General features: G+C 35.3%; 1 protein-coding gene and 1 pseudogene across 5 annotated transcripts; both read right to left on the reverse strand.

Moving 5' to 3' along the window:
* Positions 1 to 425: 425 nt before the first annotated feature.
* Positions 426 to 4,845, reverse strand: LOC113354031 (glutamic acid-rich protein-like). 5 transcript variants are annotated; one of them, XM_026597483.1, is made up of 9 exons: positions 4,640 to 4,845; positions 3,100 to 3,193; positions 2,746 to 2,866; positions 1,975 to 2,073; positions 1,777 to 1,830; positions 1,621 to 1,673; positions 1,228 to 1,344; positions 852 to 912; positions 426 to 741 (listed from the first exon to the last, which is right to left on the reverse strand). In XM_026597483.1, exons 2-9 carry the CDS (start codon positions 3,139 to 3,141, stop codon positions 719 to 721), a joined length of 570 nt encoding a protein of 189 aa, XP_026453268.1. In that variant the 5' UTR covers positions 3,142 to 3,193; positions 4,640 to 4,845; the 3' UTR covers positions 426 to 718. The 5 variants fall into 5 exon arrangements, with proteins under 5 accessions (XP_026453268.1, XP_026453267.1, XP_026453265.1 ...); XM_026597482.1 differs by having other exon boundaries at positions 1,621 to 1,667; positions 3,082 to 3,193; XM_026597480.1 differs by having other exon boundaries at positions 3,082 to 3,193.
* Positions 4,846 to 9,588: 4,743 nt separating this feature from the next.
* LOC113354032 lies at positions 9,589 to 11,480 on the reverse strand (annotated as a pseudogene).
* Between the last annotated feature and the right edge of the window lie 8,936 nt (positions 11,481 to 20,416).

Raw genomic sequence — 20,416 nt, forward strand, 5'->3', positions numbered from 1 at the left:
ATTAAATGATTAATGGCACGTAGAAGGCTTTCAGGCCTGGCATCAGGTCGGATATCAGGCCGAGCATCATAATTAATTGCAAAGTCCAAGACCGCCCAATAAATTAATCCAGGCCAGGCCGGGTGACCCATGACGGGCCATAACAGGCTTTGGGCTACTTCGGGTACAGGCGGGCTCAGACGGGTACGTCCAGACCGAGTATTTTCGGGTATTATTTACACCCCTAGAGTTAAGAAGATTTTGCATGCGCATGTTACATGTATATATATATTTTTTAATCAAACCAAAATTTCAGTGTAGGTTTAACGAGAACAAGGATATAAAGATATAAATTTATTATGTGTACAAAGTTTGAATCAACAACCCATAATAAATTTAGATGATAGAACAGTTGCCAGCTGATAAGAATGATCGACATCTCACCAGCTATTTCCCAACTGAAATCTACTTATGATTGTGAAAATTAAAAGCAACTCTGGCAACTACCAATATAATTACAAGTTTTTATTATTAGGCACAGTAACAATTGATTTTCACCATGTGAATCACCAACAATCAGTTACCAGGACCACCGATAAGACAGAGGTACCTAAGCTCGAGATTCCAACTCTGCCAAAATCTGAATTTCCCGCGACAGAACTCCCTAATAAGTTTGAATTGCCAAAACTTGTAATTCCAACTTTGCCAATGACTGGATTTTGATGCAACCACAGCAACATCAATCATCATAGGTATTGTCATCTGAAACACAAGATAAAGATAATTGCATCAGCAATGTAATGGCAAACGAATATGCTTGGTTATGATCATATCCAAAATGCGAAAGAAGATTGGGGTATAAAGGAACTTACCATCAGGATTATCATCTTCTTGCTGATTATAATCATTGTCATTGTCGTCAGGATTTTCAACCTGCAAAACTACGCATAAGTCATGATATCCTAATGTTGAGAACTAGATTTTGTTGCTCCTTAAGGAATACAATAGTAGAGATTATGTCAAGAACAATATTAGCTTAGAATTATCATCTGAAGCACAGCATCAAGTACTTGACATTAAAGAAACAGTTCGTTATAAAATCTTTTGATGCATGTTAGCAAGAAGTGATATAAGAGTTTGAGACTAATTTGATCTAAGGCAGTGGGAAAAATCATACTGGAGTCTTAACTTTGGACTAAAAATAGCAGAGACACTGTGACACACACAATTAAGGTTTATAGTACAAACCTTATCATGGTCACACTCACTCTCTTCGCTACTTTCCTCCTCATCCTCCTGTTCTTCATTGTCACTCTCATTCTCATTCTCTTTTTTCTTTTCATTCCTACCTTCACTTTCTCGATCCTGAGAAATAAAAACGTTTACACGCATCTTGCAGAAGATCAAACTAGAGAACAGGGAATGGAGCAACAAAAGAAATCCAGCAAACCAAATAAAGAGCGAAAAGAAGACAGAATTACAACAATATGATAAGGTTACATAGGAAATATAGCAAACCATCATATAGAGGCGCAAAAGAAAACAATATGAGAAGGTTACACAGGAAATAATAACAATTCATCGTTTAAGAAGCAGACTTGAGGCTTGAATTTAGTTAAAGGAAATTGAAAATCTAATTACCTCGTACTTCTGTTCACGATAGATAAAGTCGTCAAACTTCAATTGGTCTGCATCTGCGAATGTAAAACAGAATTAAATTGACGAAATATGCTATCTCGTATAAGCAAAAGGTTCACATTTAACTACGAGTGCTAAGAAAATGTTTTCCACCATTACCGTAGTTTTGAGATGAAAACCCTTTGCTTTCGTTGGAATCCACCTTTTTCTTACCTAACAAACGAATTCACATATCAATAGGGAGTCTACAAGGCTAGAGAAGTAAGATGCAACTTAAGTAAAGAAGAAATGAGATAGTATTTCAAAAATGTATCAAGAATAACTTTGACGATTTCTTATGTTGTTTAGATTATTTACCTTCAAATAGCTCTGCAGGGAAACATTCCTTTTTAAGCTCTGCAGGGAAACATTCCTTTTTAAGCTCTGAGTACAGTTTGATATCATTCTCTCCGCTTTCTGAGAAAAAACCCTAGAAACATTACATCTAATATATCAAAAGCTAACATGCGGAAACGTTTCTTCACATAGGCATGATGAAGCAAGTAAAAGAGTGACAAATAGTATCCACTGTTTTCAGTTTTTATACCCCTCGATCAAATGGTTTAAGAACAATCATACGTTGTAAGCAAGAGGTTAAAAAGGATACTAACTGAGTTGTAGGATCGATTATGATTCTTAATTATTAAATTAATAGCTGAAGTTCTAATTAAAGTTCACATTCTTCATGTAGAGGTCAGGTTTTAGTACATCAGTAGTTATCTTTCAGATAGGAAGAGACCAAAATTGTATGAAGAAAATGGTGCTGAATCTGCTGACTGTATGTGATAAAATTAAACTACAGAATCTGCCTGGTCACATATACCTACTCAATCAGCGACTTCTCCTAAATATGACCTTGTTGTAGCTTTTTCCAGAACACTGAGTTAACGTTGGATAACCTAAACTCTTTCCTGCCATATTTCCAGTTTTATCCAGAGGTAGCTGACAATAAGATGTTAATTTCACTTATATAATTCATAAAAAATGTATAAAATGAATCAGTTTCAGGTAGTCAGATTAGGAGGAGTAACTAAAAAATGCTAATTCGCATTACAAAAAAAAATGCGAAAGTTTTGCTAACTAGCTTACTCTTTGTTGGCTTCTTTAGATAATAAGGAGATGATTTCCAATAAATCTGCAGTTTTTTGTTTGCAACGACTAAGGCCGTTTCCTCTTTGACATAATTGATATCAGGTAACACTACATCTTCCTGCAATCACATGAATTACAATTAAATTTGGAATTCTTTTTCATTATTAATAAATAAATAGATCCTTGGTGGTTTTATTCTATACCCTAAACATAATGTTGAACTAAAGCCACAAAAATCCTGTTAATTTCCTATTTTCATGAATAAAAATACGTTACTAATGTTTTGTAAAACCGAATCACTGGATGCAGGTGTGATAAGTTATCAACATATACAGGGTAACTTGGGTTTACTCGCTGGGAAAAGAATAAAAGGCTTTGGGATTCCACGTCCATAGGAACCAAAACCTCCGCGACCCCATCCTTGTCCACGCCCTCTATATGCCATCTGCAAGATCCAAAAAAAAAAACTTTAAAAACCTAGAAGAGCTACATAATTTCGTACACACTAAGTCTTTTAAGACCAACATAAACACATCTTTTGATTTATGCAAAACCACTTAACAGATAATCTCGATACGAAGCCATCCTCAATTTAAACACACAGTTTTTCTTGGTCTTAGATATCAAAATGCTCTACACAATCCAGAATAATAAGATATTTTTAGAGTGCTAAAATTTGTTTTTAGTTTGTATAAAACATAAAAAAAGAGATTGATTGATTAGTTATTATATTTTGGTGGGTAGGATTGAGAAGAGCAACTAAACAACAAAGCCCTAGTTCACATGTTAATTGAACCTATACTAAACATTTAGAAAACAAAACAAAACCCAAATTCAATCTCAAATCCATGCAGCATAATTTAAAATAAAAATAAAAAAAGGCAACGAGTTTCCTCCTGAAAAAAAGCCTAACATTTTCTGACTGTCGGAGGAAAGTAGTCCAAAATGGGTACAGATCTAATTGCTGCAGGCAAGAGCAAGCAAACAAAGAGAACAGCTCCTAAATCTTATGATAAAATAGCCATGCTTGTTGGTTCAGTTACTGATGATACACGGGTTTATGAGGTACCTGGAATGAAAGATCACTGCTCTGTGGTTTACAAAGACAGCAAGAGCTTGAATTGAGGAATCCGGGGATGAATATTTTCCATTTGATCAACTTGCTCTCAAGGCAACACTTGGATAAAATACGGTTCTTTGGAGGGGACCCAAGAACTCAAGGGAGGAAGTTAAGCTTTTTGGCAGAGCTTTTGGAGTACCACACGGCCACAGCAAGCAAGCCGAAAGTTTGAGAAAGCTAGGGAAAGAGAAAAAATCGTGCTGCCGTGCTTTCAGGGTTTAGGAGTGTTGTCTTCTATATTTTGGTGTTGATTAGAAATTACTACATTTTTGAAGTATTCTAGTAGAATTTTAGAAGTAGAAGTAGCTCACAGTGACTCTTCACAGTCACAGATATGCCTTTATTATGTTTTGGTGATAGATACAAATATGTTAGTGAATTATTTTTGGATTTCCCTGTTGGGCAGAAGATATGCAAAACCATAGCAATTGTTTTACTATTAATATCTAGGTTCTGCAATCAAGAAAAGGCGACGAACCACATCAGAACTAATTAGCATCAACACGTTGTATATCGTAATGATTTCAAGACAAACAAGGGGAAAAAAGAGGAAAAATTCATTAAAAATACAAAAACATGTTAACAGAGAATAAAAATTCTATGAGACATTTTAACAAACAGTTGATAGGTGTTTCATTAAAGTAAGTCAAGTCCCAAACTTCATGCTATAATGTAACGATTAAGAACCGTATAGCTCAGTCTGATTCTCCGATACCAAAGTCATTCCTTAACCATTAGCCAAGAAACAAAAAGAAGCACAAGGTTCTGTACCTGTTGATATGTAAGGGGAGGACAGCGCGGAGAAGTGATGATGTAGACCCAGACGGAACTAGGACGTTCGGTGCGGCAAACAGTCGAAAAGGCTTTGGCCGGAGATGAAATAAATAGTGAAGAAGTAAAAAACCTTGTCAATTAGTGAGTTAGACTAGGTTTTTGGCGGGGTGGACCGGGTGGTTCTATTCTTTCTGCGAGTTAGAGAGACAGGGAACAGGCAAGAGAGATTTCAGACGCTGAGACCGATTTATATAGTGGACTTGTATGAATTGTCCTTCCTGTTTCCCTCCAAACGTTATATCGGGTCCGGTTTATTTTTTATTTTTTTTTGAAAGCAAAAGGGCAAATTTTATAAAATTTGAGTCCCCAAGATAGTGACATAAAAAAACACTAACCATTACAAAAGGTTACCCAGATGTGTGCACAACAACATCCCAATTACACAACAGATTGGACAAAGTAAAACCTGAAAACATGTTAGACTTAAAACCTCAATTCAATAATAATCATTTGATTCAGATCTTTTTCTATAATTATTGTATAATCTAGCATTGCGTTCTTCCAACCACCAGATAGCCTCCAAATTTCATATTTTTAGAATTCTTTGATTTTTTTTCGCCCCATTCCCATGGATTATACCTGACATTTACAGATAAAACCCACTTGATACCAAAACTATTCATAAAGTATGTACATACCTCAAAAACGTAGCTGCAGTGAATGAAAAAATGTTCATTCGGCTCCATCATCCGACCACATATGAGATACTTGGGATCTTGAATCAATCCAGTAGCATATAACTTATCAAGGGTTGGCTCCACTGTAACAGAGGGTCCAAACTAAAAAGGATATCTTCAGGGGAATTTTGGAATTCCAGAGTTGCTTATCGGGAAAACTTAATAGACCATTTGTTTATAGTGTCGAATAAGCATTAGCCACTGAAAACTTGTCACCATATCTCCATTGCCTTGAATCTTTATTCCCTGAAACAGACGGCTCACTAATGATCTGAAGAAAATTAGTCACCTGATCTTTTAACTCGCTTTCATTTAAATGTCTAGAAAAATGCAGGGTGAATGCTCCCTACAGAGAAAAATCATCTCATTAACCATGGAATTTTTTCTCCTCGACAGATGAAATAAATTAGGGAAAACAATTTTCAAAGACTACTCATTGTAGTTACCTAAAATCGGTGAGAAGGTAAAGTGGGATTCTAGGGTTTCTGAAAGTGAGTTACGGGAGGTTGAACACGAAAATTTTTCGCTTAAACCATGCACAGTGGCCGTCCAAAGGCTGCTTCAGTCACGGGAGAGGTTAGGGCTGGTCTTAGGGAGAGAAGCAGATAAAGAGGGAATCAGAGAATTCCAGGGTTTTAAGAAGAACAGCTCTGAGAGTTTTATGAGAAAGTTGTGTTAGCTTGGAGAAATATATGACAAATTTATAGATGAATTCTCTAATCTCAGGTCGGTAAAGATAGGGATTACTTGACGCACAGAGCACTTCTCCCGTCTCTTCGGGATCAGATAGAGATAAACTAGATCGGGTTTATCTCATTATTCCACCGCCTTTACTCTCTTTTGCGGTGAGAAATATGCCCGGTATTTATCACACGTGTCGTAGACCGCCAGATGAAAACCCTAATTGATATCCCCCAATTTGTATGAAGCTGAGTCAGTTTTGTGATGATGTGTCGAGAGAAAAATATACTCTCTTTAGGCGAGTTAGCCAATACAGAGAAATATTCTATGATTTGTGAGAATGACTAGGATGAGTCACGTGAAAAGACATGGAACAAATTGTGTGTGGAATGTGAGAAAAGCTGATGTTGAGCTCCCTCTCTCTATGGTCGGTCACATATGTCACGTGGAGCCAGTATTATTGCTTGTGGGTCCCTTTGTTGAGCATTCAGAGCTCAAGAGAGCTTATCCACGTTTTTGGATAGACATGTACATTCCATGCCCAATTTACTAGATGCGAGCGTGTTTGAGGCGCTGAGAAATAGTCTTGAGCTCTAGGTGAGGCTTGTGCCTGAGTTTTATGCCCGCATAAAACTCTTCAGACGAGATAACTTAGTTCGGATGAGACCATCTGAGGTTTGGATGACGCGACTGAAGTTTTTTGAGGTTTAGCTGACGCGACTGAGGCTGTCAGAGATTTAGCCAACGCGACTGAGGCTGTCAGAGATTTGGCTGACAGGTTTCAGGTCGTCTAATATTTGGCCTACGGGTTTGAGGCTGTCTGATATTTGGCCGACGGGTTTGGAGACATCTGAGAGTTGGCCGACGCGATAGAGTTTGTTCTAGACTTGGCCAATGCGACGGAATCTCTCTGAAGTCAACTGGGACATGGTTAGGAGAGAAAAGAAGGCTTGCGCGCCTGATAATATCTTTGCGAGACTTCGGCTCACTTGTATTTGACTAGCGTATCTTTCAAAGACGTGCTAGGAATCAATTGTGTCCGTATTTAAGGGATCGACATGACCAGTACATCTCAGAAGGATATTTTAGGAGTCTGTCGAAAGGGCCCAGAGGCAGAATAACCAGCATATCCCACGGGGATGTCCTAGGAATTATTTGGAAGCCTCAGTAAGTTGAGTCAGAGCCTAGAGTAGACATGACCAATGTATCTCGCGATGATGTACTATGAATCGGTCCTTGATCTCAAATAGGGTGACTCGTTCTTACAGGAGATATATATGTCTCCGCTCTGGGTCATAAGTCCATCGGGGACGTTTTTATGCATGTAGAAAGCCTACATGACCAACAGTATCTCTCGGGAATGTATACTAGGAATCATCCAACGCAATCAGCTATGTCTAGCGAAGACATGCTGGAATTGTGGTTGTTCTGGTTCATAAGTATGTCGGGGAAGTTTTACGCTTTACAGAACCTACATGATCACCAGCAGTATCTCGTCGAGGATGTGAGCTAGGAATCACTGCATCACGACCAACAATGTCTCGCGGGAACGTATACTAGAAATCGTGGTTATGGGTGCCTTGAGGACCAAGGGCTTAATATCTCCCGTGAGAGTTGAGTTTTGTCTATGGTATTGAAATGACACTTTTCCCCTTATACAAATTTCATTATCTACACTCACCAGCCCACTCATCATCCCAAAATTTAATACTCATTATATTGCCTCTAGTCAAATTGGTTTTAAATTTTACAAAATCTCTGGATTTCAAAATTCCTTTCCATAAGTTGTGACAAATATAGATATTAGTCGTATAAGGAAATAAAGCATCATGCGTACCACCAAATTTCTGATTTACTATCCTTCTCCACAGGGCATGCTTCTCAGACTCGTAAGGATAAATCTATTTAGCATGTAATTCCTTATTTACCAGTTTCAGCTTTTTGATGCCTATTTCTCCCCCGCGTTTTGGAAGTGAAACTCTAGATCAAGAAATCCAACTTCTTTTCCTAGTTGAATTACTAGATCCCCCACAAAAATTTGCGTATGATTATTTCAATCTCCTTAGAAATATCGGATGACATTTTAAACATGCCTAGATAATAAACCAGTAAGCTTGACAAAACACTTTGAATCAGTACTAATCTTTGACACTTGGATAAGTAAGTCCTCTTTCAACTAGCTAATCTTTGATGAAAACATTGAATAATCTCAATCCAAACTGTCTTGCATTTCAATTTACTACCAAGAGGAATTCCAAGATAGTTGATTGGCAGTTGAGTCAAACAACATCCAAATAACTATGCACACAGTTCCCCATTATGCATTTGACCTAATCAAATTATTGTGCTTTTTCTAAAATTTACCTTTAAACCAGAGACAGTTTCAAAACCTAAAAGAATGCTCTTCAAATTAACTTGATCTGTATCATCTTTGAGAAATTTAATTAAATCGTCAGCGAATTGAAGATTATTTATTATCAAACCATTAAAACTCACCTGAAAACCCAATATATGTCCATCTTCCGTAGCTTTTTTGATCATCAAAGACAAAACCACCGCAACTAAAATGAATAAGAATGGTGAAATTGGGTCACCCTGCCTGATACCTTTTTAGACTTGTCACCTTGCCTGATACCTTTCTGACTTTTAAAAATCTCAGTTACTTCGCCTTTCAACAAAACAACGAATCTAGGAGTTGTGGTACACTAATTTATCCATCTTCTCCATTTGGAACCAAAACCAAATTTTTGAAGAGTCAAACCAACACAATTCCAATTTACGTTGTCAAACGCTTTTTCAAAATCCACTTTACATATCAAACCAATATTTTGTTGTCTAATATTTGAATCGATGAGTTCCGGAGCAATTAGAATACCATCTTGAATTTTCCATCCATGAATGATACCCCTGACAATCGGAAATAATATTCGGAAGAACTAATTTCATTCTTTCAGCTAACACTTTGGAGACAATCTTATAGACACTACCAATTAAACTAATAGGTCTATAGTTATGTAAAGACACTGCACCCGTGCATTTAGGAATCAAGGTGAGGTTTCTATCTTTCTTTCTTTTTTGCATTTTTCATGCTTTTTTTTTAAGCATTTTTTTTCATTTAGTTGCAGGAGGGATATTTTGCTTCAAAAAGGAAAAATGAGGGATATTTCTTTTCTTTTTGTTATTTATTTTGATGATCATGAGGAATATGTTTGTTTAGATGGTCACGAGAACATTGATGATCCACAAGCGATAGCTGGGATTAAAACTCTTGTCCCAAATAGGCGTGAATGTAGTACAGTGGTAAAATTGTTGGGTGTTAATATTAGCGACTCAAAGTTTGAAATATTGGGACGAGGGAGGGATTAAAAAAAATTGAACTCCTACCTCATAAGGGTGGAAATGTCGGGCTCTCTAATGTTCTCCTGCTAACACTTCTATGAAAGCTAATTAATTGTTCCAACGGGATCTCGAACACAAGTCCCCAGAATCATGTAAAATTGTTGCAACCATGAACGCGAACAGGGAGAATAAAAAGAAAAACAACCACATTTCCTTGGTTCTTATTCATAACATTAGTGCATAACCCTACAAATTTAACAACAGTGACAAAATGCTTCGATCTAACCAACGTAGTACATAGGGTCAGGCAACTTGAAAGTTCTATTGCCAATATTGGTCCCAATAATATCACTCCACTCATCCCCAATGTTTCCATGAATTCTGTACCCGTACTTTTCTTCAAGCTTTTTCCTCTCATTTGATTTGTAAGCAATCGCTGTTGATTTCGAGTCCGATGCACCTCTGCAAGTAAAAAAGAAAAAAAAAACATGAACAATATGTTTCTCTAGCGTACCTCACCTGTCCTGAGTCAACTCAACTATATATATATTTGTAAGAACTTAAGAGGCCAGCGACAATGGCACAACAGAAAGCACTCCAGGCACTTTCAAATGTGCGTCATTCTACACTTTAGTGTTGCAAAAAGAGATGACGAAATATCAATAGAAGAAAGAAACATACCGCAAAATGAGTCTTTCCCAAGTGGGGTAACCAGCCCACTTAAGATTAGCTTCAGTACCCTTTCTATGAGCTTCTGTTCGTCCTGTTAGGAATACCACTTTGAAACCTAGAGAGATGACTTTCCTGTACAGCATTAGAGTTGCCGGCAATGCTGGCCCTTTTGCACTATCTACCCATTCATAGAATAGAGTTGGATTAAATATTTCTGCCCTGAAATTAAACATATATTCCACCATCATTAGTTAAAGATGATATTGAGGATCCTTTTTTTATATTGCTTTCGGCAAAATCTAATGGATTGCGCTTTTGTGCCCATTTTCGTACACTAGTTCGAAACTGTTTCGCATCGTAATTGTTATGTCAGCTCTTTGCCGAACATCCTTGTCAACATTCCATCTTACCCAACCTACAATCCTACACCAGCATTGAATATTCCAAGGACCCAACTTGTAGAATCCACACTCACCACTTGTACGTTGATACTTCACTAATTAATATTGTTAAAAGAACCATTTTTCATTTTCAACTTTGAGCTTGATTAGGCGAATGATTTTAGTAAATTATAACCATTTCTGGTTCTAAAGTTTCTGTGAAACATAAAAAGCAATTTTAAAGAGTGTGTGCCATTTTTAGTGCAGCCCATGCACTTCCATACATGAACACCCTAATTATTTTTTTAACCAAAAATCTGTCAGGAGGAGAGTTCCATCCAGGAGAGTTACTTTTGAATGGAAAATTTATTAGCCTAAACGACACCCTAAATCATCCATACGGTCGCAAGCTCATGGATGTTTCCGATCATGCTTGTTTAAAATTTAGAATCAACGCTGCACTAATTATTATTTTTCGAAGATGAACTCTGCACTAGTTTTAATCTCTACGTTAAAAATATGCATGTAAGCAGATGTAAGAATATATGCACTAAGATAAAAGTGACGAACTTACCCAAATCCATGCTTAGCAAAATAAGGAAGATTAAACAACGAAGTCTCATCAACATCAAAAACCCATGTCCTTCCCATCAGATCCCCTTAAGTCAATACTTTGAGCATACTGGATAGCTTCATAAACAACAATATTCGAGTCTTTCCGGTATAAATGACCGAGCATATAATGACCAACATATTTCTCGCATTCAATCGGAATTGTTTTCCAATACCGAATATTATTAGTTTCTACACCAAGACGCCAACTATCACAGGAAATCCCATGCATAGGGACTGCACGCACCTGCCGATCCATGTTTTGGTCGAAGAAGATGAATCTCACTAGAAAGACAGACATTGAAAATGCAAGATGCGAAAATGGTGAAAAAGAAGAGAAGTGAACATTGGCTTTCCATGGGTTTGTAATGATGGAAACAAAATCTTTTTTCTTATGTGTGTATATATTTGCTCTCAAGTTTCTTTACTATATATAGATACGTGAATTCAGTGCGATGAGGATTTGTCATTTGACTTGAGGTATTTATATTCAAAAGTATTTTGATTTTGGTTCTCCCACTCAATCTTCATTTATTTCAGAATATTTTCTAGAATATCTGTTAACCGACTTGGGAAAGGCTCGTTGAAAAGTAGAGGTTACAAAAAGATACGACCTTATGGGTGCATGCTATTGCTTGTGATAAGGATTAGATACTGTATTCTAAACTAAAGTGAAAATTCCAGTCAAAATTGAGGATCATGATTCATGAATTCATGATGTACCAATTCCCCAAGTGTGACGGCTGTGGTGGTCTTTGTGGATGCCAATGTCATGTTTTCATACAGGCGGCTGTGATGCCCTGTTGATCGGTCCGAAGAGAACGAGTCCATAAGAAGTTTATAGAACAAAGCCCATAATGTTACAAGGATAAAAATCAACGATTTTTTGGGACCATTGTTTTCTTGAGTGACCATTATTTTATTTGGTGTAAGACATTTAGAAGTGACCGTAAGTCATCCCTTATCCAAATATTTATATTAATATCAAAATTACCCTTCTGATTAATTTTATATAATGATTAGTTAGTGTAATAATTAATTAAATAATTAAGTTAAGATAATTAGTGAGATAAGAAGAAGTAGAATATTGAGAGAGTAAAGTAGCAGAAGAAAAAGAAAAAGAAGATGGAGAAAAAAAACATTTTTTTGAGTTTGGTAAACATGAATTTAGTGAGTCAAGATATGATAGCCCATCAAAATCTTCATCTTCACAACGATCCGGATATGAGTTATTTGTTAGATGGTGAATTTATTTTTTACTAGAATAAATTCACAACGATCCTAGAATATTAGCTAATCTTCACAACGATCCGGATATGAGTTATTTGTTAGATGGTGAATTTATTTTTTACTCAAACTCAAGACGAAAATGATAGGTTTTACCAACCACAATCAGAGGAAGAATATTTGGCTACTCAAGTATGCTTCAAACTTAGTTAATGTTGCTTGAATTGGTCAAAACTTTCCTAAAAATGTAAAAAAAATTTAAGTAGAATGCCAGAGTAGTAGGATTTCACTATAATCTTCGCTACAAGGCGCATCAGATGTGATCAAGTGTTGCTAAGGGGTACCGTTACATTTAAGCGACACAGAACGCCAAAGTAAATGGATTTCGCTACAATTAAGTTATAGCGAAGCGAAATCGTTCACCATAGGTTGTCAATCTGACACTATATCGAAAATTTAGAATATTATCTAAAATTATTGGAACACATACGAATATTTTATCGGAGTGTCTTTTTTAAGGAACGTATATGGAATAACATGTATTACTCGTTTCGACAAGACAAGGTTAGTTTTGGTAATTTCATTTATAGTATTTTTAGCAATCCTAAAGTCTACTAACAAATAGCTTAACAATGACAATATCGAGCTAGATAGCAAATTGTGTACTCCCTCTTGATAGTTTTTCAAAATTTATCAAACTAAGTCTTCGCTTTAATTTATTTTTCTAGGTCTAATTATTGGAGAACTTTCAAAGATTTAAAATAAAAGAACAACTAGCAAGCATATTGGAATTGTCGTGAACAAGAAAATGTGATGATGATCAGTTTGAATCATTCAACTTGATTTTTGGTTGGTCTTGTAACATATATAGAATAACATAACAGATAATTATAGGATATTCTTTAAAAGGGAGGATTCATAGACAATCTTATTATATGTACATTATCCATACAAGATTGAACCAAAAAATAATAATTAGAGTCCAAACCATAGAGAATTTGAGTCCAATATTTTGATGATATGTTCTTCTTATTAAATTCTAGATTTCTACCAAAAATGAGCACAATCCGAGACCTATAACACCACCATCTACTACTTTGAAAATTAACCGTCGAAACTTAGGGTTGAAATTAAAATCCGTAAATGGTGAGGTTTGATATATCGGATGGTGCTCATTTTTGGTAGAATTCTATTGTTTAATAATAAGAATGTATCATCAAAATATTGAGTTCAAGTTCATCCTCATTTGGACTCTAAAAAAAATTTGTTCAATCTTGTACTCTAAAAAAAATGGTTCAATCTTGTGTGGATAGTGTACGTATAAGATTGTCCATGGATTCCTTCCTCATTACTCCATCCGTTTCAAAAAGATTGTCCGCTTTGACTTTGTCAAAATATTAAGGAGACCATAGTATTTTACTTGACTACTCTTAGTTACCTACCTATTTGATTTTAATAAAAATGCTAGCAACAAAAACTATCTAAAATTGTTAGGAGGATTGTATATACGAAATATAAAAGGAAAATTAAAAGATATCGAATTTATGAAGTACAAAATATATAAGGAATTCAGTTTTTGGAGCCAAATATATATTTTTCTTAAAAAGAATGAAAGATCTATTTGTTTCCTTAATTATAAAAATTTCTTTAATATTTTAGATCGGGTCTCGTTAAAAATAAATTTATGAACAGTAATTCTATTCAGCCCATCAGTCAATCACATTGCCAAACCCACCGTTGACGTGGATCAATCTAATTGGTTTGTTGATTTTTGTTCTTAGATGATGTGTCTCCTATTACTTATTTTCTCTTTGCGTTGTTAAACTGACAATTCTAGGGTTTCGCTAGGGTCTTTTTTTTTCTTTTCTCTGCTTCTTTCTCTTCGATTTCAATTCCAGATAACCCTTGGATTTATCAATTTTAACAAATATGGTAAGCGAAATTGAAAATGGATATCAAAGTATACTCTTGAAAACATAACTGTGCATACGAGGAGAAGCTTTTTGATTATGAACATGATTAAGACAAAGTACCATGAACATGATGAAGACAAAGTACCCCGAGCCTTTCAAAAAGAAACCATAGATGATCGGTCATATGCTTAAGGACGTTATTAAAAACCCATATACATTCTAAATTTCCGTTAACAGAACTGATAGAAGAAAATGCAAATGTATCCTCAATAATGTAAATTAGATTAAATGACTTTGTTTTACCTACTGAGATCATCTTTTGTTGAGAAAACTCACTACTGACTAGTGACCGTAACTTATGTACATGCACAAGTTGAGCTTTGAACAACTGAAAGAACCTAAAGAACAATCTGATCATGAAGTTAATCTTCTATTTGAATAGCAAAAAAACTGGAACTGCTCGTACTGAGATCATGCAATACACGCATTAATCAATAATAGTGATTGAAAAGAGAGATTTAATTAATTAACTTAGATCGGAGTAGTTTTTGCATTCTTCTTCATCTGGTTCAATTGATTCGGGAAGTTGAAATTGTGATGTTGGAGTTGATTGGATTCAAGCAGATCTGATTAAGGTTTGGGATGAAGACGCCATGATCATAATTAGCATCGTTGTGACGAGACCAATTTATCTTTCTCCTCCCGTGCTTTTTTGTCTTCCAGTTCGACCTAAACCATTAATGGAAAAGAAAGAAAAAAGAAATGGAGTATAAAAAAATGAGTCAGAAAAGAAAAAAAAAGGAAAATAGAGAAACCAAATTGTTAATATAAGAATTAGGGTTTATGAATTTAAAAAAAATAAAGTTATATTAGAGAGTTCATTGGAAAAATATGTCTATAAACAGAAGATGGACTCAATTTTGAAATAGACGGAAATGGAATAGAGGAAGTCTTTTTGAAACAGAGGGAGTATTTAATATCCGATGATATTGTCCATGGATCAAAACTTATATCCTTGATCCATCCGGTTTTTGTTTGATTTTTCAGATCTACCGGACGAATCGATTTGTTTCCTTGTATATATTTATCTTTCAATAAAAGAAATTTTTTCTAAACTATTTTTTGGTTTTCTGATCGGTCTGATAGTTTCACAACGCTATCAGGACTTGTTTTCTTATTCTATTGTTAGGTTTTTTTGGTGGATTTGGATTGTTATCAAGCATGTTATGGATGAAAACGATATACTTCACCAGATATATATGGAGATCGTTAGTTAACAAATTAATTTGGGATATTACTTCCTTTTTATGGAAGCATTTGATATTTTTGATGATCAAGAAACAAAACGGTTTGAAACCATTATAGAATGGACTGCAGAAATTTAGTACGATTTTCTTATATCGTTTCTTTAAGTTTCAATTGTAAATCTTGTATTATTATTGTCCTGTTTATTGATGTAATTGATCAATGTAATCCTTCAAACCTCAATTTTGAATGAGGTAGTCAGAATAAATAAAATTTAGGGGCTCTGTTTCCATCAAAAAAAATTTATTAACATATGTCGGAACTTAACGGATATCTTGTAAAAATTATTGGAACAGATGAAGAATAGTCAATATCAGTTCCGATAACCACCGATGACAGGCTAACTAAGTGTTCATATCCCGCACCGACGGTCGTTAAAACAATCACGCCTATGTAGCGTGTCTGTGAGGGTCACCGATACACGTGTTCATATATCATTGATAAACAGGAAATAACTGTGTTATTTACACCCGTTATAATCGTTTTCACACATGTTATAATTGTTTTTGTAAAATTGAATTTTACGTTTTTTTCTTCTAAATAACATTGTAATGCAAGTTTTTTAAACAATTTTTCCCGTTTTCACGCCAGTTATAACTGCTTTTTAAGAAAACATAATATAAAAATATTTTTTATATTTTTTAATTGTTTAAAATTTTAAAAATAAAAGAATAAAATAACAACATATAAAAAAGAACCCACAATTGGGGGATACTCACGGTTATATGGGGCTGGATTTTAACTAAGGGGTACGTTTTTTTTCCAGAAGAAATGTCAACACTGTCCTTCACCTTAATAAAAACTAAAAAGAAAAACTAAATCATTTTTATTTGGTATCCCCTCAAAATCGACTGCACCTCTTCTCCTTCTTATCCTTCTCGTGTTCATCTCTTCTTCCATAACTCCTTTATTTCATCGTTAAGTAATCTACAATTCCAAAATTTCTTCTTCGATTAATGCCTCCTATAAAAATGATACCTAATACGAGAAAATGCTTTAGGCAATGCCCTGATTCCCATCAATTTTATTAGTGTTATGATTGAATTCTTTAGGTTTTAAATCTAAAGTTAGGTCAAAAATAATCTTACAATTAAGCAGTCGGTATTGGTCTTACTCTGAATGCAATACCGATTATATTTTTCGGTATTGCTTTGTCTACGAATGCAATACCGATAGTCTGTTGTTTTGAATCTGCTGTGAGATGTTATTTTGAACCACGATCCACTTTCATTGTTTTGAACCACTTTCATGAATTGTTCTCCACGTACACACCTCACAACTAACATATTAGTTGGACATTCCGGCCACATGTTGTATACAATACATACATGTTATACAATATCACAAATTTTGGGATTCCTTGATTACAAAAATGTAATCTAGGTAAGGTCATTTCTAAGGATCCATCCATTACCGTCCTTGTAGGGGCGAAATATCGCACAGAACTAACTCACAGTCTCGTCCTCACTAAAATAATTACTGGTATAAGCGAAGAGAGAAATTAGGCGAAGGGCTACAACGCGATAAAAGGGGACAAACACAAGAACACTCACACGGCAAGCACAACACGAAGAGCACGAAGCTGCAACGCGAGATATAGTGACATGTTCCCAAAGCCTGACGAATAAGACAGAATGAGCAGGAAACAGCTAACAGAGATTTGCACGTGAACTCAATTGTCTTCTACCATGATGACCGACTATATAAGGGTTCAAATAATGAAGAGAGAGGCAGGTTGAAAAGAATCCAATCAAGAACAAGAGTAGAAAATCACCACTAGAGAAGAGAAAAACATTAGAGTTATCTTATCATCATCATCTTCTTTATATGTATAAATCTTTGTGATATCAACAAGAATATCATTTTTCTCCATACAAAGCTTGTGTAAAGATCATATCTAGTGTCAAGAGGTGTATAATATCATTAATGTTTGAGTTTATTTTCATGACTTAGACTTAGTGTTCTTATCATTTCTTTGGGTGTAGTTGTGGGATTTTCCGCAACTACAGTCCTCACAATCAATGTTTGAGCAAAAAAAAGAGTGTAACCTGATTGAAATATCATCACAAACTGAAGATTTCTTTTTCTTTTTTTAGGAAAAAGTTAAGTAATCAAGGTTTACTTAGTCGTTACCAAAAAAATTTGGTTAAGGGGTTTCTCAAATTACTTCATAATATTTTGTATTTATTTTTCTGAGTATCCCCCAATTTGTGGTGATATCCCCCAATTGTGGGTTCATAAAAAATGTTGTAATACCAAGTTCCTTCCATGAATTTGAAGCTAATGAGTAAACACTAGCTTCCGAAACTTGATCAGAACTCGAAATTGTTAACACCTTATAATCATCATTCTTACAATCAAAACCAAACCCATGTGCCACAGAGTCTGAGTCGGCTGAATGTTCTGGTACTCGTTTATATTCTCGGGTAGCAGGGTTCCAAATGCAAAGATTTTCATAAGGTGCTATTATAACTATGAGAACCAAGCCATTAGAAGAACCTAGAATTGTAAGCATACATTTTCTGGACTTTAATGGATAATCAATCTCTAGAGCATGACTTACAAATGGTGATGATGTTGTTGATAGAAGAACATTATCGAAGTTGGTAACCAAGATGTTGAATCAGTTCATGAGATTAGCATGGTTAAGATGTTTTAAGATAAAATTAGGGTTTTGAAATAGATGATACCAATTTTTGGATACAAACCTGAATCTTGAAATTGATCTGACAGGTAACCTTGTGAGTATGTTCTCTCCTCTATGATATCCTCCGGTAAGACGCTCGACATTTTTCTTCCTTTTCTCCTTCTCCTTCTTGAGTGAGACACTGAGACTGAGAGTGAGATGGATAAATTCTAGGACATTTATGAGTTAGCTAGTTTCAGGATTACCCAAAATAACCCTATATTTTGACACCAGTGCTCCGGCTTGGATTGCTAGGTATGCCGGTTCTAAGGACGCATTTGATTTGTCCCAAGGAATTTTGATGCATTTGAGAAATCTGGTGAAGGACTTATGGTGCATTTGGTTTGTCTAGGGAATTTTGGTTTAATCTCAACCAAGAATACCCTTTTATCAAATCCAAAATTGAAAAGTTCCAACAATTATTCCCACCTTCATATGGACCATGTCATACTGAAGATTAGTTTCGGAGGTTAGAAGAGTTGTGCAGTACTAGACTGATTGGTGCGCACTATTACCCAAAGTGAACAGACCAGTCTCAACATGGCATATTATTAAAAAAAAAAATTCTTTTGATACGCGAAAGCCGGACCCAGGTCCCTACCCGAACCCAGCCAGTTGGACTGGCCCACTGCTAGACCCAACACCGCTAAATCCACTATAAAACCCATCTATCTATTAAAAACCTTTACGGCGGTGGGGATTGAACCCCTGACTTCCTCCTTATTGGAGTTAATGGGATACCACTGAGCTATGCTCTTAGACCCGCATTATGAGTTACTTAAAAATGAAGTTCATCGCCTTGATTCAAACAATCAAATTTCAAAAGGAGAACACTGTGAACTCTGAAGTACAATATCTCACATACCAGATTCATGTTTACAACCTTTTCATCTCCATTTTCCATTTTTTCTCTTTCTCTAAAACAGAACAGTGCAATGGGTTTCTGAGACTGAAACTGATTGTAAGACTCTAATAACTTTAGCTACTTTCTTCAACTAATCTCGGTTGTTACTTTCTGGAGTTTTGTTCGACTATATTTGTATTTTTGATAAAGAGAAAAATGTTGTAGGGCCTATGGTCCATTGATGTGCGGCCCAACTAGATACCTAAGATTTTCTGTTTACAAATATGATATCCACATGTAACCCGATTATTCTACTGAATATAAATCCTTTTCATTCTCTGCCTCTTTGTCTTTTTCTTATCTTTCCTAACTTGTTCAAACTATATGTTTTGTATTCTACATATATTAAAATAATAAAATTTGAACTTGTAAGGATAAGTCAATTAATATGGCTAAAACCAAGCACTATGGGAGAGGGAATCCCTTCCCTATCCCTCAAATAAAGGGAATGGATAGCATAAGGAAGGCAACCTCATTATGGTGCCCTCTTTTCCCTTGCCTACACGATGCGGCTACTGATTAGCCGTATGAATAGTGCCAAACGGCTACTGAGTAGCCGTATCAGTCAACTCGTTGACTTGACCAATACGGCAACTGAGTAGCCGTTTTATAAGTATAATTCCTCAGAAACTGGCTCGGATTTTACACTTCTTCTTCTTCTTCTCTAGTTTTTTCATCATCTCAAAACCCTTTCAAACCCCTTTTATCCCCTTTCGATTTTCATATTGACTCATTGCGATTCGTTGGATTAAATTAAAAGGATTTCATCGTTACTCCAAGGTGAAACAAATCCATTCTTCAATTTCGTATTTCATCCAAAAAATCATCTAAGGTAAGTGATTCTAATTTTAGGGTTTCAAATTAATTTGAATTTGATTTTGATTTTGATTTTGATTTTGATGAAATTGTTGTTTTTAGGTTGGTTAGGTTTGTAGTATGCAATTCAATAATATAATTAGGACATATATTTAGTGAAAAATCCATGATTAATTGTTGTGTTTCTTGATTTATGTTTAATGAAATGTTGGTAAACTACTATATCGATGTATAACATCGATTGACTTGTATTTTTGTATGGTATACACAAATTGATACTGTGTTTGTTGTTTGAAAAGTTACATAATGAGTCTAGTGCGTGCTTATGTGAGAGTTAAATATGAAATTTATTTGCATAGCTCTAGTGATGAAGAAGATAAAGCTTTGCTAATGTTTACACAACTATGTTTGGATGAACGATTGCGTATTATTAGAGAAACGGTACCTAGGGAGGTACAAACACGTAGTGTAATAACGCGTGATTGAGTGTGGCATGATGCCA

This window comes from Papaver somniferum, chromosome 2 (genome assembly GCF_003573695.1).
Source record: "Papaver somniferum cultivar HN1 chromosome 2, ASM357369v1, whole genome shotgun sequence".
NCBI classification, from domain to species: Eukaryota; Viridiplantae; Streptophyta; class Magnoliopsida; order Ranunculales; family Papaveraceae; genus Papaver; species Papaver somniferum.